Genomic DNA, 17,391 nt, shown 5'->3' on the forward strand with positions numbered 1-17,391 from the left:
TTACGGAGGTACACGTCAGCCGTAAGTCCAATGCAATGACAATAATAAGGATGGTTGTGGTTACTGTGGTGGGGATACACATTTATATGGAGCTTTACCACTTCTAAAGGACTTTTACTTATATTATCTCACCTGAAGGTCACCTGACCTTCACACCCACACTGTAATAGGTGCTAATGTTTTTACAATGATATATGATTAAACTAATACTTAGAGATTCCCGAGTCTTCCTGGGACACACAGTTAGTGTGTGAGGCAGAATTCAAAACCCATATTTCCTGATTCCAAGTCTAGCAGCCTATTCAGTACACAGAATTTTATCCCAAAATAGTTCATTTGGGGAAAAAAAAAATGAAGTAAGGAAAGGTATAGAAGGATGAAAGGAAGGAAAGAAGGAGAGAAGGAGGGAAGGGGAAAAGAAGAAAGGAAAGGAGAAAGGGAGGTTTGAAAGAAAGCAAAGGTTAGAAGTCAACATACATAAAGGACAAGAAGAAAGTACTTTTAAAGTACTGTTAAAATATTTGGATTCTGTTTTGTTGATTTTAAATTTGGCAAAATTCATTAATTTATAGCCATATTCACATGTATTTCAGGGGTATAAATGAGGCAATACAGCTTTCTAAAAGGCACTAATGTTCATTCTATCATCTGTTCCTTCTATAGCAAAAGAATTTGGTTCAAATTTTTTTAAATGTTCTCATGGTTTTAACAATACCCACCCTCTGTTTTATTATCTCAAGTATACTCATTAGACTTTTATTTTAATTAATACAAGTAAAGTTCCAATTTGACAGCCTGGAGTAGTTAAAAGGAACAATGAAGGGGAGGAGGGTATTCAGTTCAATCACTAACTGTATAACAATGAATGAATTCTCTGAAAATTGGTTTTATCATCTGTAAAATAAAGGGGTTATATCATGTGATCCCTAAAGATGCTTCTGGTTCTAACTTTCTAAGAACAAATTATCCAAATCAAAGCAATTTAAAACACATTAGCCAACTTACTTCATTGGCTTTAAAGGAAAATATTCACTTTTTAGAAAAGCAAATGATATTACAAACTAATTAAATTCAAAAATTAAGCAAATGTTTCTTTCTTAGAAAAGCACTATTCTATAGAGTAGCTAAGGAAATAAAAGTTAAATAAAGCAGTCGTGGAGCTCACACTTTCATTGGAGGATAAAGTATGCACATGGTTATTCATAAAGTAGTAAGTGTATGAGAGAAATATAAAACCAGGTGCTATCAAAAGTGTGAGGATAATGATTACAATGTAAAGAAGTCATTTGAGATGGGATTACAGGATGGACAGAACTTCAACAAATAAAGAACAGACAGGCTATCCCCAAGCAAAGGCAATGGAGGCACAAAAACACACATCATGACGAGGACATAGAAAATGACGTATTTTGGCCGGACCACAGTGTGGAAGGACATTTAGGATCCAAGGGAAATGAGCTGATATCATCCTGGGAAGCATTAAAAAGCAAGCAAAGGAATTCTCAAAGGAGGCAAGAAGAAGCTACTAAAGGAGTGACTTGGGGTTGGAAAGACAGACTGAGAAAAAGGAGTATAAAGTATGTCTGAAGGCAAGCAGAGAGTTTTTAGCTATAGAAAGTGGCCGACAGGAAATAATGCAAAGAGGTCAAGAGGAAAAAAAGACTTAAAAAAAAAAAAGCTAAAATTTTATAATTACTAGGTCACAGCAATCTTTGAAATAATATTTCTCAGTAGGGGAAGAAAGACATCTAAAATAGTGAAAGAAGATAAGTCGCAAAGAATTAGAGGAAAATAAATACACATCTTTCTTAAGAGAGGAAAAGAGAAATTAGTGGATAAATTCAGGCAAGAGACATCTTTCTTTTTAGAACTAGAATAATACAATCTGGTTTGAAGGTAGTTATGCAGCTGGCAGGAAGAGAAATAAAGATAAAATTCCAGAAACCTCAACATACAGGGTGATAAGTTAGCCCAAAATCATAGCACAGTTTTAAACTTTAAGTGGCTCAGATTTTTGATACTGACTTAACAAAAACTTGTCTCAGTAAAACATGCACAAGTAACTTTATTCTGTTGGGTAGGCTTGGTATTTCATATCATACATCTGAAGCTTCTTCAACTAAACCATGATTTTCCTCTTTGCTAGAGAAGCTGTTGCTATGCTATAGCTCTCATTTGAATGCTATAAAATTTAATGCTGTTATCTTCAATATCCTGAAATTCTCATGAAGGTTAAGCAATTTATTTGGAGAACACTCAATTTTTCCCAAGTATATAGGGTGGGAATTGAGGAAATATCCTTCATATCTTAATATCTCCTTAATAAATGTCTGATTGTGAAATTCCCTGCAATGCAATATATAAATCAGATTGCCCCTTAGTTCCTTCCCCTTCTAGTCCTTCCCTATAGTAATATTTTTCTGGTTTCAAAAGGGTCATAAACTGATTTGTAAATTTTTTTTACAAATTGTTTCAATCAACTTTGTCACCAGTTAGCTACCTTTCTGCCATTAAAAATCACTGATGAAAATATAAAGTTTCAAAATGAAGTCTGAAAAAAATAGCTTTACTAACCTGGGGGAAGGGAAACAAGCACAAAACTTAAAAAAAAAAAAAAAAAAAAAGAAAAAAGAAAAAAATATCCTGATTAATTGTAATTCAATATAATTATCTTCCTTTGTGTTTAATGTAACATTAAAAAGTATCTTGGACACTTGTACCATTATTATTTTATATAATTTTAAAAATCCTCTCTAACGTATTTTAAGAGTATGATTATGAGAGGGGATTCAAAGGCTTTAAAAGACTGCTAAAGAGGGCTAAAAAAAAAAAAAAAGAAAAAAAAAAAAGTTAAAAACCTTAGGGCTAAAAGAACAAATCTAAATCTTGTACCTTAATGAAGTATAAAACTATTGTAAAAGCTTGTGCCAGAAAATCACTCTCATTACTTTACAGTTACCTCTTGTATGGTGCAAAAGATGTTTTCCAGAAAGTTTATACTCAATTAATTAAACTATTTAGCTCTCACTTGTCTTAAGCTCTTAGTAAAACTTGACAAATTATTACTAAGTCTAGATAGAATATCCCTTAAATGAATCCACCTCATAGGTGAAAGATATTTTATGAGGCTCACCACTATTTAATTATTGATTGCAGTTGATGACTGGTGGTCTACAATTAGGATATCTCAACATCTTAAAAACATTAAACTTTTGTCATTTTCCCACAATGGAAATAGACACTACTTTGCCATTCGAATCACTGTAACCACTTCTTTTCCTTTCCAGATTTCCAACTATGAAGATATCTTGTATACTTCTGCCTTATCCCTGTGACTGAACATCTGGAATGGCAGAAGAATATGAGATCAATTCATCTTTACTTAATTTTTTTTTTTACTTTAAAGATGGCATTTCAAGCTTGAGTTTCCATCACTTTATTATATTGTTTCTTGTCCAATTTCTGTAATCAAGCAAATATCTAATAAGACTTTCAATATTACACAGCACTGCCCTAGATGCTGACAACAAAGACGGATGGTAGCACAATGGATAAAGCACTGGGGGGGCGGTCTGGATTCAAGACCCGAGTTCAAATCCTACCTCTAATACTTACTCTGCCTTAATTCACTGGAGAAAGAAAAGGAAAACTCCATTATCCTTGCCAAGAAAACCTCAGTGGGGTTCACAAAGAGTCAGATATGACTGAACTGGACAACAGAGGCTGAGAGACACAAAAATAAATGAGACAATGATCTGCCCATAAGAATGATAGACATAAATTTTGCTGTTCATTCACTTCATGTCTGACTCTTCATCACCAGTTCATTTTACAGATGAGTAAACTGAGGCCCACTTGGTTAAGTGACTTGCCAAGGGAAGTGTCTGAGGTCAGATTTCAACTCAAGGTGAGCCTTCCCAACTCCAGGCTCAGTGATCTGTCCACTGGGCCACCTATTTATATCCACTAGTTGGCCTGAATATAAAATATAATTAATAAGGAAAGATATAAAGTGTTATTGAAAAGCTGCTTAAGGGATCCAGAAAATGTTATGGATTAGGTAGCTTATCCATGGAATATTAAAGAATGGGGAAGGGGGGAATAAGAAAACAAATGCAAAGTTCATATAGAGATACCGAGGTAAGAAAGGGTAGGATGTGCGGGAAGGACTGGTCTTGTCTGAGAGCAGAGAGTCATGAAAGAGGAAAGTATCATGGAAAAGTGGAAGGGAGACTGATAATAGAGCACTTTGCACGCAGTCTGTGAAAACCAGCCTCCAGTGGTCTTTACTTTGCAGACCATTAAAAGCTTCTAAGTTGGTGACTAAGTTGGCAAATCAGGAAGAGCAATATGGCAGCAGAGGGAGGGAGGCTGGAGAGACGATGGCAGCAGAAGCCAAGATCTAGCAATGGGATGGACCAGAGATGGATCAGAGAATTTCAGGATGAGATCATGTTTTGAAACTTTACATTTTCATTAGTGGTTTTAATGGCAGAAGGACAGCTAACTGGTGACAAAGTTGAGCAATTTGTAGTTTTTCACTTAATTGCTTCTGTTTACATCTCTTCTGAAACCAGAAAAATATTACCATAGGGAAGGAATAGAAGGGGAAAGAGATAAGGAGCGACACAATTTATATATTGCATAGCAGGGAATTTCACAATCAGGGTTGCAGAGACAGAAGTAATTGTCCAAGCTCACGTAATTCATAAAGGAAGAAAAGCCAAAATTTAAATACAACCCTTTGATTATGATCCAGAACTCTTTACCCAAAGGAGGAGAAAACAGGAAAAGATGTTCCAGAGGTAAGAGACCCAGAGACTCAGGAGCAAAAAGGTGGAAAAACAGATAATGATGGCTGTTGAGTCAATGGAGAAGCCGCTAAAAGTTAACCAAAGAAAACTCCATTTAGTTTCCACTAAAGAGAAAAGAACAGGTCTGGGGAGAAAGCCATGCTCCCTTTTGGGTAACATGGAAGAATGAGTTAGTCTTTGTTTTGAGGAAATCAATACCCTTATTACCAAAATAAAAGCCTCTCACTTGTATAATCAGTTCTTAAAAGAGAGGAAGAAAAATAAGAAAAGTCTAACCCCAACTGCAGAGGAGCTCAGCTCCAAAAAGCAACACACAGCCTAGGAGACTCTCCGAGCTGCTGCGGTTCCTCTCCAAAGCGTTTCTGGTGGTCCGGGAGCCGGCCAAGCTTGCCTGCTCCACCCAAGCCAGCAGGGCCCAGACCCACGTCGGTCTTCCCACTAAGCTAACGGGAGCCTGGCTTCTCTCAGGGCGGCAGGAGCCGGTTCCAGCACACGGTGCTGACAAAGGACAAGCCAGAGACGGACAGAACCGTGCCCCTCACGCCACTCTCGCCTTGGGTCTCCAGACAGTTTTCCCCATAAAAGGGGAGACAGGAGCCAAAAATGCCAGCTGTCTCTGTCAGTGGAGCTCTCCGGCTCTCTGCTGTGGTGAACTTCACCACTATGGAGAAGGTAATTGCAAATTTCTTTCCCTACCAATCCATGCTTTCAGGGAAGCATAATGATTCTGACCCACACTGGGTTCTTAACAGACATTTCTTCCCCACTTGCTTCTCTCTCCAAATATTTTAAAATATATTTTGAATAGTTCCAGAGAAGTATTTTTCCCCAAAAACCATAGCTTGATCCTAAAGTCCCAAGACAACAGCACATTTCCGTGTCTTCCAAAGGATGGAGCACAGTATCAAGTACATATTAGATTAAAAAAAAAATCTTTGAATATTTCATCTTTGTTTCATGAACCTGTGATTCTCAAAGTCTAATTTATTTTTACAGAATTTTTTTTTTTCATTGCTCCCTATCCACTCCAGGCTCTTACTAAGACTTCTCCCCTCCTGTCTACACCTGCACTTCCTCAAACACTATCTCCCAGTTACTAAGCCATAGAAGAAACTACAAAGTTTTAGTCGGTTTCCACTGTTCATTTTGAAATTCTAATAAACTTATCAATCAATGTTCCTCAACTGGCAAATTTAGTAAATCGGATTTTCTTCCCAGATTTTTACCTATAATTTTTTTTTTCTTTTGACTTTAATCACACTTTGCTCTTGTGATTTTCCCTTTACCTCACACATTTCCTGGAGGAAGACAGGTGATTATAGACTATATCTAATTTTTATTATTCAATCATATATGTTGGATATCTCTAATTCATAGCACATTTCTATATCTACAGATATATATGTATAGAAGAACTAAATTCAAACCTAGCCTCGATAATTATAAGCTGTGTAATCCTCAGCAAGTCATTTAATCTGTTGCCTCAGTTCCTAAAACTATTAAATGGGGATTGAAATATCCACCTAACCTCAAGGTTATTACAAAGACCAAATCAGATAATATTTTTAAAATTTTGCTTTGTTTGCATAGTGCCTAGTAGTTTGGATTGTAAGCTCCTGCACTGTCCTCCTTTTTATTGATTGTACTTCCATCACTTAACACAGTGCCTAGAACCTCACAAATACTTAATAAATGTTTCTTGAATTGGTCCACAATAGGGGCTATAGAAATGCTTATTCTCTTCCCCTTGAATTACCTCCTTTATAGGTTTATAATTTCCTTATTTCAATAAAATAACAAACACTTATCAAGTTCATAGGGTGTGAATGAAAGCAGTAGAATGAAAAGACCACTGGTACCCCTTGGAGAAAAGCACCTATCCTAAAAGTGGAGACAAAGCACAAAGGGAGTCAAAGTCAGTCCATCAGTTGGCAAGCGTTAATTAAGTGCCGATTATGTGGCAGGCCATGTACTAAGTGCTGAGGCTCCATAAAAAGGCAAAGGCGAGGGGCTCATATTTTAATGGGAGAGAAGGGGAAAATAAATGGGCAAATAAGCAATGTAAGTGGAGTACATAAGAAGAAAGATGTTGGAAGTGGGTGTGTGGGGGGAGATGCGGTAGTGTGGGGGCAGATGGATGAATATGGGGCAGATAGGGTAGTATGGGGGCAGATAGGTTAGAGGGAAGAAAAGGCACTTGCAAAAGGTGAGATTTGCAATAGGATGAGGAGGTCATAGAATATTTTGGAATATGAGGGAAAGACAGTGAAGGGAACCGAGGGAGACAGCACATGGGTGAGGGCAAGAAAGGCTTGGACACTTGGAAGATAGAGCGTGAAGAGAAGAGTTAAGACTCATTTAAGTTAAGAAATTAAGAAGGGATTAGATTATAATGAGGTTTAAGAAGTGAAGGATTTTAATATTCACCAAGACTTTAACACTTAATGTCATCTTGATCAGACACACGCTTCCCTTTACAAATATCATCTCACGGGGGTGGGGGGAAGCAGGGGGAAAATTGGAACAAAAAGTTTTGCAACTGTCAATGCTGAAAAATTATTCATGCATATATCTTGTAAATAAAAAGCTGTATATACATATATTATATACGTATATATATGTATATATAAAATTTAAAAAATAAAATGAAAAATTCCTCAAAAAAAACAAAACAAAACAAAACAAAACAAATATCATCTCACTTTATCCCCACAACAACTCTGGGAGCAAGTAGGGGGAGCAAGCCCCCACTTCCTAGTTAAGGATACTAGAGGGGCAGAGAAGTTAAGTGATTTGATTAATATCACACAAGGATTCTATGTGTGAGGCTACATTTGAACTCAAAGCTTTTCCAATTCCAGGCCCCCACGCCTAACTCACTAAATCTATAGTCATTTAGTGAAGTAATCAGGTATATAGGATATTATTACAAGAAGAGAAAAGATACCTTCGATCATTTTTTTCTCTGCAGACAGCTTAGCAGCTACAGTTGGAAACTGATATAGAAAGTCACAGAGAAAAGTAGAATGTGAAGATTCTTGAGGTAATCCACTTTCACAATGAATGTCATGTGTGGGGAAATCTATAAAGAAAAAGAAGAAAATAATGTTCTTTTTTTATAGTCAAAAGGTACAAAGGAAATGCAAAGATTTCATAAATACCACACCATATTATATATATATATATATATATATCATACTACATGCTGTTTGCAAGTATTCAAGTCATATTCCAATTGAAATCTAATTTTTATTATTCAATCATATGTGTTGGATATCTACATTTCACAGTATATTTATAGATCTACAGATACACACACACACACATATGCAGGCATATATCTACTTAATCAGTTATATTTATATTACTAAATTATATTTACTAAAGTTATACTATATTACTGTTTTGCCATACTCTATGTGTATGTGTGTGTGTGTATATATATATAATATATATACACATATATATACACACACATATATATAATATAATTATGTATATATAAACATATAATATAGTTATATTTACATGTCTATATACAGACATACATTATCTATATCTATATCTACATATAGATATACACATACACACAAATATGTTTCTATATCTATAATTCAAGGTAATTTGCTTCTTAAACTTTTTCCTAAAATGAAAGAACTATTTAAACTTTTTCCTAAAATGAAAGAACTATTTTGGAAAGTTTTTTGTCTCAAAATTAAATTTTGGTGAAAATGAGTAACTTTACTTACAAGTAATAGGTCATTTACTACCTTGACCATTCTTTATTTTTCTCCCTAAATCATACAAATCAATAATAAAATTGATTAAGCACTTTGCGCCAGGTACTGTGCTGAGCTCTGAGCATACAAAAAGAGGTAGAAAGATCATTCCTGCCCTTAACAAGCTTATAATCTACTGGAAATTAATATTTAATTCTATGTTAATATCATATTAAAATTACAAATGCACAGAATTAAAGATCTGAGAAAAATAAGACACATGAGAAAATAACATGGTGAATGAAAATTTACCTGAGAATTTATTGTGATAGAGAAATTCCATTTGCAGACTTTGCCCAGCCTTCTTAGCTAGTAAGTAAGGGGTGCTGTAAACAGGATCTCCAGTTGCACACATTACATCGGCTCCACTAAACAGCAACGCCATTGTTTCAAGAACATCTGGTTTAACTACCGCAGCACATAAGGCCTGATCAATATTAAAAATTTAAATGTATATATATAAAATTTTAGAATACATTAAGCTCATCATATAAAACCAATAATCCAATTTTTTTTATTCTCAAAAGCAACAACTGCTTGTTGTTGACAAGGGTTAGTTCTCAATAAATTAAGATATTAAAATATGAATGATGTCTATAAGCCACAATGACAAAAAGCATTCTTTTCCCAACTAAATTATAATATGCAAAAAAGAGTTATTGTTAGTTTTCAATGTACAATCCCCTACAGCAAAAATGATCAAGTTTAAGTAACAGATAATCTCCCAAAGACCTTAGACTTACTTGAAAAGTTTGTTTCAAAACCTTCAAATGATTGAAATTCTGAGGGTTGAAAACATTAGAAGTAGAATAAGGATGCGATTTTATATAAAGATTATCCAGAAAGCCCTAAATTAATTGACCTATTTTCTTTCCCTATGGTTCTATTATATTCTGCTTCCCACTGTTATGGTGAAAATGAACAGCGTTCCATCTCAAAGTACCGCAAAACACCAGCTTAAACAAAGATAGCATCCTGTTTCACATTCTTCTCCTGTTTGAATTAAATCATTACTAGAAGTTTGGATTCAAAAGAGTCAAAGACATAATGTGGAGAGGAAATTTCACTTTTCTCCTTTTTAAAACTGTCTGTAAGGGTAGAAAACAATAAAGACTGAAAATAAAGACAATAGAAACAGAAATGAAAAGTGTCATCAAAGGAAAGAGAATAGAGGTAAAGACATAAGGACAAACTATGACAGTGCAGAAGTAAAGATGTCAAAATGGTGCAAACAGAGACTACTATACAAATAACATAAAACTAAGGATCCTATAAAAAATGAACTGTAATTGGAAATTAATTGCCATGTGTCAAAAAATATGCTATTCTCATAGTATAATTTTTCACGTTAGCTTAAAACATGAAACATCAATCCCATATTTCCAATGGCAAATAAACTAAAGGAATGGAAAATTAATGAATGAGAATACAGTAGGGAATAGCTGATAAGTAAGAAAATTAATAAATGAGTTTAGCTTTTTAGATAAATCCGTGACATATGATGAATTTTACTTTTCACAGAAAAAAACAAAAGCAAGAATAGTCATTGTTTATGTATTTGCTAATTCTTTAGCCATTTTCATCACTGGCTTTTAATGCTCAGAACTACTGTAAGATTAAGGTATGCCATTCAGCTTCAATATACAGTTTTTAAGGAACTTTTTTTTCTTTAACAAGGTCTAAGATAGTTGAAAAAATGCAATAATTTATTTTTCATATGTCCTATATTTATTCACATAAATAAATTTATTTTTCATATATCAGTATTCCTTGTCTTGGCAGACTTGATATATATTATAGATAGAGACAATATGATTCAGGTATTTATTATTTATGCTCAAAATTCCTTAACCAACAGTAAGAATTTAATGGTTAAAAGTTAAATTGATAGAATTTAAAAATATAAAAAGGCTACTTTTTCCAAATAACTCCTAAGTAGCTTCAAGTAATGGTGGGTGGATTAATTAACTTTAGACTGATACAAGTATATGTCTGCCTGAAAATGTGTGATCTCTGAAAAGTCTGAGATATGCAGAACATCTTAAAAAACAAATATTAAATTCCCTGAGATTCTGAGACACTGTACCCAGCATGATCAAAATAAATTTTTAAACACCCAAAATACAATCTTCATGGAGAGCAAACCTCCTTTGACACATGAGGAGAGGAAAAAATAGCAGCAACATCAAAAATCTGCTTGTGGTGCTAAGAAAAACCTGGGCAGTCCTGGAGAGAGCTAATTGGAGCTTTCTTCCAAATATTTTTCAAGTGTCTTAGATTGGATCTTTCCATGGGGAGAAAAAGAAAGAGAGAAAAGTGGTCCTTATTTATCTCCAAAAAACCCCCAACAAACTATAGTTTTACATATGTATACATGCATGTATACATATATGTATATATATGAGTAAAATATTGATATTGTACATAGATACATACATTTTTGTGTATAATTATGTATCCAATATTTTTAGATAGATAGATATAGTATGTGGATATATAAGTATGTATGTATATGATATTTTAGATGGATATATATCCATATATATGTGTAATATGTGTATGTACATATGTATGCATGTCTGATTTTAGTGTTTTGTATAGATATAGATATATACATACATAGATCTATGTGTGTGTTTAGATGGATATGTATGTATTTGATAGTTTTAGATAGCATTATATAATGTATATAAAATATATGTTATGTGTATAGATTTTATATATATATATATATATTTATGTGTGTATATGTTCAGCATTTTAGATAGAAATATATAGTATATATAAAGATATGTTATCTATGTGTGTTTTTATGTCCAATATTTTTAGATGGATAGGAGCATGGATGAAAATGTGATAAAATGGATGGATGGAAGGGAGAATTGATGAAAATGAGATAAAATGTAATCGATACAATGGGCAATTCTACCTCAACATGATGGTCAGTTGAGGGTATGGTAGAATGCTATCTTGGAGTCAGGAGGACTCATCTTCATGAGTTCCAATCTTGTCTCAGACACTTACCAGCCGGGCAAGTCACTTATCTCTGTTCACCTCAATTTCCTCTAGTCTCTCCTGAGGAAATCCCAAATGGAGTCATCAAGACTCCAATTATGTCCAATTTATTGCATATCCTACATATATTTTTATATATCATATAGTACTACATATATTTATAAATATATAATAGTTAGACAATTATGTCCAATTATGAAGAATAGCTCCTTCCACATAAGGCTGAATAAAGGAAGCACCACCATATGGGTCATCTCATCAGAGAAGCTCCATGAAAGAAATTAAACTGCTAGTTTTACTCCCCAGATAAAGCCATAAATTATTTCCTTTCCTTATCACCGACACATCTGTAAGTGAAAATTTGAAAACGGCATCTACCTAATTAGCTTGATCATACCTTATTTAATTCTTCTTTGGTAAGAAAGGCCAAAAGGGTTTTTCTGAATCGTCCTTCTTTATATTTCTGAGTAATAAAAAGTTTTCTTTCTTCTACTGGAGCATCTATGTGTAATTCTTTATCTTTTTGAAGATTTCCTGCCCAAAAGTCATTTGCCCTTTTGTTTCCAATGACAATAAAAAGCTGGAAGAAAAAATATTAGACAGAAATATGATTAACAAAACAAGTTTATAGATTTTAGTTTTGTCAGAAGGGTTAAAAACTGGTTGGTTCTGTTTCTTTGGGGGGATTGTTTGATTTTTTTTTTTTATTTTGTGGGCTGAGAAGAAAAGTATCAGATGAAAGAAACAAGACTAGAATTACAAACCAATAAGTTATCTAAGTTGAATATAAACACATAGACATCCACTTTTTTTCTTATAATTTCTTTTTGCATGAATGAAGTCAATCTGCCTAATATAAGGAAAGCTGTCTATTAGCTTAAAAAAGCCTTACAAAGCATATATCTGATAAAGATTTAATATCTAAGAAATAGAGGAAAATAACACACATATGTAAAAGTAAGAGCTATTCTCCCAATAAATGCATTCAAATGCTATGAATAAACAGCTTTAAAAAATTCTGTAAATAATTAAAAACCACAGAAAAGAATTCTGCAAATCTTTAATAAAATAAATCCAAATTAAAACAAAACAACTTTCACCTCAAATTAAGCAAATCAGTAATTATTACAAAAACTGAAATAGTAAATGTTGGAGGGGCGTTGGAAAAACAGGCACACTAAAAATCTACTGCAACTCTGAACTAGTCCAACTATCTTACATTTGGGGATTGTGCTCAAAAAGTAACTATGATGTCCATATTCTTTGATCTAAAAAAATCTCATTGCTAGGCATATTCCCCAAATAAGATAAAAAACATAAAGTTTCTATTTACACCAAATATTTACAAAACCACTTGTGGCAAAGTCCAATCAATGGTTCAATGTAATTGTCCATCCATGGTTTGAGGAATGGTTGTTCTTGTGGTAGAATATGGTGTATCAACTTGGAAAAAAAACCATTATAACACTCTGTACCTCTCCAAATAAGGAGAATGGAGGAGTCCCAGGGTTAGAATTAGGGATGTAAGGCCCTCTCAGTACCATACATGATCATATTTACTATTATATTTATATTTAATAACATAGAAGTTATTTTTAAAGGTGTGTCTATCTCTAAACATACTGTTAAGAAACAGTTACATTAATCATATCACATAATACTCTTACATACTGTATTATATTACATACTATTTAATATTTAGACCTATTCTCAAAAGGTTCTAGTTAGTTTTTAAGGTTAGCATTTTGCTAAAAGAATTACTGAACATTTGACACATTATTCAACATTTTTATATAGGTATTTTTTGTCCTATTAGCCATTTCCCTTAGTTGGTTAGGCTGAAATACATTTGTGGACCATACCTCAATGAGTTCATTGCTCCAAATACTGGCATCCATTTTTAGACTACGAACTTTAGAATCTTTTGGCCCTAAAGATCTGTGTTGTCCTAAATGATTAAAAAAAAAAAAAAGATATCAATACAAGTTTTCAACTTATACATTTTCTGTTTAAAGTGGCCCTTTAAATGAAAAAAAAAAAAAACTTTCTCACCAATATTTTACAAATTCTATTGGAATCAAGAAATATCAACTAAGCCTGCAATGTATGAGATATTGTTCTAGTAAAAGAGTGTCTCTGTTTTCTTATCTTTTAGGAATTTTCATTCCACCAGGAAAGTTGTGATGTACACATACATAATTAATATTTAATATTTTTATTTAATATATTTAAAGAGAGAAAACATTTTGGAGATGGTTTCACAAGGGAAGTAACATTTGAAAGGAGAGAAAAATTCTAAAATGCTGAGATCGAGGAAATGAATAGTCCAGGGACGGTTGACGGTCAACATGAATTCATGGAAACAGGAGACAGACAAATGCCAAGTTTGCAGAATAGGCAGTAACTTAGGTTGGCCAGAGATTGAGTACACAAAGGGGAATAATGTTAAATGAGGTTGGAAAGGCAAATTAAAGCCGGTTTAAAACTTAAAACGTCAGGCTAAAGAAGTTTGAAAAAAAATTAAGTTAACATCAAGTCAAGACTAAGGAGCTCAAAATGGAAGCAGAAGAGGAGGTTCAGATCCCTGCCATATCCTCCAATATTGGGTGCCTCCTGTTATGTTCATCCCCCAAAAGGACAAGCAACAGAGACGACTCCTAGCTATTTGCTCCGTTTTTCCAGGCGAAGGGGAACTCATCACTCGGTTGCTCATGTGTCATTCACACAACATCCTTCTGGAGTTGCTCAGGGACACCAACTGAAGGCTTCCGACATATCCGATATGTCAAGTCCAGCCTTCCGGCCTCTGTTCCATATTTTAGTAAGGAGAGCGCCAAGCTGGAACTTGGCCACAGATGGTAATGAGGATGGGGACAAGATTTAAAGCTCTCTCCCACCCGAGGCTCAGCAGAAAATAGGGGGATTTCTAGCCTGGAGAATAAAGTACTCAGGTTACATGAATTCTATTTTCAAGTATCTTAGGGACTGAGATGGAGAAGAGGGAGTGGACTTTTGCTTGGCAGCTAAGGACAGAACTGAGAAAAATGTGCTGGCATTACAGGGAGGTAGATTTTGGTTTAATGTGAGAAAAAAAAATTCTAATAATTACAATCGCCTAAAGGTGGAATGCATTTTCAAAGGTGATAAAGTCACTAAGAAGGGATTTAACAACCACCTGAACGTTGTAAAGGGGACTGCTTGTCGAGTACAAATTGGACTTATAAATTATAGACTTTTAATAGACTTATAAATTAGACCCCCCACAGTTGCCTTTTTGTTCTGAGATTCTATGATATTATAATTCTATAAAATTAGTAAACATGAGCTTAGAATGTACATATATTCTCTAGCATCTTTATAATTTTCTAAAATAGCATCCTTTTTAGAAGACAATGAAAAACTGCACATAAATTTCAGATACGTGCCTAAAATAAGGAAAATAAAGCCTGATGGTTTGAAATTGTCATTTTAAAAAAGTCCACCACTGGACGAGCTGGTGAGAAATGTGCACCTGTGCTTACAGCGTTCCCCAGCTCACTAAGTCACATCCGAGGAAGGCTTGCAATCACCATCACCATCAGCTGGGGGAGCCGCCGCAGGGCAGAGCAAAGGGCTGGTGGCCCAGCAGCCCACTCCCCTGGGCCGGCGGCACGGCTCACCATTAATTACCTGCGCATTTCTTACAAATGACAACACAGAGATTGATGGATGCCCAGTCAGGATCGGGCGCTTTGCAATCAGCACAGTTCTTGTTTGACTCATTGAACCAAATCTTCTCAGCTACTTCATAATCCGAGAGAGTTTCTGCGATCGATTGCTGCACAGCTTCAATCCACTCTTGCTTCTCTTTTTCCGACTCGGCTGTAAAGCTGAAACAATTGACTTTTCTGTCTTATTGATCTCCATTGTAAAGGCCAATTAAGCAGAGGGTATGGTTTGCATAGTCATTGGATCCAAAGATGGAACCGCAGTTGAAAAATCTGGCCTCCATACAAATTTAAGAGTGATGGAGGATTCGTTTCTAATCCACTTTCAGTTGGAAATATCCAATTGTACTTCTCAAAATGAATTAAGGGCTATTTTCCTTTCTATCCTTTTGGCTTTATGTATCATGAAAGCAAACAGTCATAAAAATCTCCCCTCACCACAGTGCTACTCTTACCTTAGTACATCACAGGCTCGGATGAAAGACTGAAAACTTCCCAAGAGGTAGAGGAAGAATACTCAAAAAAGGCTGGGAGAAGTTTCAGGTCTGTAACTCGATCCTCAATTCACAAAGCACCTGCTAGCCACGCAGTTTAGCTTTAAACTAAGCTAATAATGATCATCACGTTGCACCTCAGAAGTGGCAATTTAAAACTTAAAAACTAAAAATGAAGTGAAGGGTCAAATGGGTTTGAGAAACTTTTAGAACTACCAGAGTTTCTCAGGATGACTGTTCCCTAGAGTTGACTTATAAAATCATCAATGGCAGCTAGGTACAGTGAAGTAGAAACCAGAAAAACCTGATTTCTAATACTGCCTTAAACATTTACTGCCTTTGTGGCTGGTCAAGTCCCAATACCTCTCCAATCCCATTTTTTCTCATCAGTAGAAAAGCAATAATAAAAGGCTTATAGTAAAGATAAAATATGAAAAATACTTTTTTGTAAGTTTTAAAGCAATATTGTATAAATACTCCCTATTATCCCAAATCAGGAGAAAATTCACAGATATTAATGGTTTATTTATACTTCTGTCAGCTCAGCAAACCTAATAGCTCAGTCCATTAAAAATGCGACCTTATACTAGATATGCCACAAAGTGGTTTATATAGTCTCTCTAAAGGTTTATAAAACTTTAGTTTTCTCCTCAAAATATATGGTATATTTTTGAGAATTCATAGAGGCCTAATAAATGCTACACCATCCCTGGAAAGAAAGCACTGGCTTGTGAGGCTAATATTTTCTTTCTGAGAAGTTGGAGAACTTATAATCACCAAGATATTCATAACTATGGATCCTACACAGGAACAGGTGGTTCTGGAATCTGTGTTTCCAAACTAAACTGTGATTCTGTCTCCAGCTGTTTACTTTTAAATTGCAAAGACTAAATTCTCTATTCATGAGGCAATGACTTTTATTTCTTGGTGCAAAGAAAATAAAATTTTAAACAGAATAACAAAAATCTCTAATCAATTATATTAAAAATTCCTTGAAAGGATTTATTATATGATCAGAGGCCTGTAACTATTATAATCCATTCAAGCCTTAGAACAAACAAGTGGACTTGCAATAAATAAATGTATTAAATTTAGTTCAAAAATTATCAACTGAGTATTCCTTATGTGGATTATATGAAGCTATACATTTTCTGGCTTCAAAATATTTAAAATCTTTTTTGGGAAATAACTTTTTTTTTTTTGCAAATAGAGACTAAAGCAAAATAAAAATTAACAGTAAAATAGGCTTAGTGCAATATTTTCAGGATCTGGTATATATTTTGGGTAACTCTCCTTAATGATATAGATAGTTGAGAGTTTAGAACACTGTCACCCTTTCCCCCCAAAATAACCATCACTTGATAGTCAACGAGCTATCAAGGAGATAAAACATTGAGGACAACAAATGCTAAAAAAAAAAAAAAGTCTTGAATGTGGAAACTATACAGAAAAATACTTATCTGGAAAAATATATATATACTTTATATACAGATCTTGTAGAAAGATTTGGATTTAGAGAGGCAAAAAATAAAATTCATTGCATTTTAAGTAAAGGAATAAGGCTTGAATAAATTGTGGGCAC

The 17,391-nt window shown here is 34.2% G+C and overlaps 1 protein-coding gene across 3 annotated transcripts in view; it reads right to left on the reverse strand.

Moving 5' to 3' along the window:
- Nucleotides 1-17,391, reverse strand: part of ARAP2 (ArfGAP with RhoGAP domain, ankyrin repeat and PH domain 2) — a 213,718-nt gene that overhangs the window by 94,510 nt on the left and 101,817 nt on the right. For all 3 annotated transcript variants that reach the window (XM_031942783.1, XM_031942784.1, XM_031942782.1), the window contains exons 12-16: nt 15,278-15,477; nt 13,471-13,556; nt 12,006-12,188; nt 8,846-9,020; nt 7,762-7,896 (exon numbers count right to left, since the gene is read on the reverse strand). In XM_031942783.1, the coding sequence (XP_031798643.1) occupies nt 7,762-7,896; nt 8,846-9,020; nt 12,006-12,188; nt 13,471-13,556; nt 15,278-15,477 (779 nt within the window). The remainder of the gene's footprint in view (nt 1-7,761; nt 7,897-8,845; nt 9,021-12,005; nt 12,189-13,470; nt 13,557-15,277; nt 15,478-17,391) is intronic.

Source organism: Sarcophilus harrisii, chromosome 6 (genome assembly GCF_902635505.1).
Source record: "Sarcophilus harrisii chromosome 6, mSarHar1.11, whole genome shotgun sequence".
NCBI lineage: Eukaryota > Metazoa > Chordata > Mammalia > Dasyuromorphia > Dasyuridae > Sarcophilus > Sarcophilus harrisii.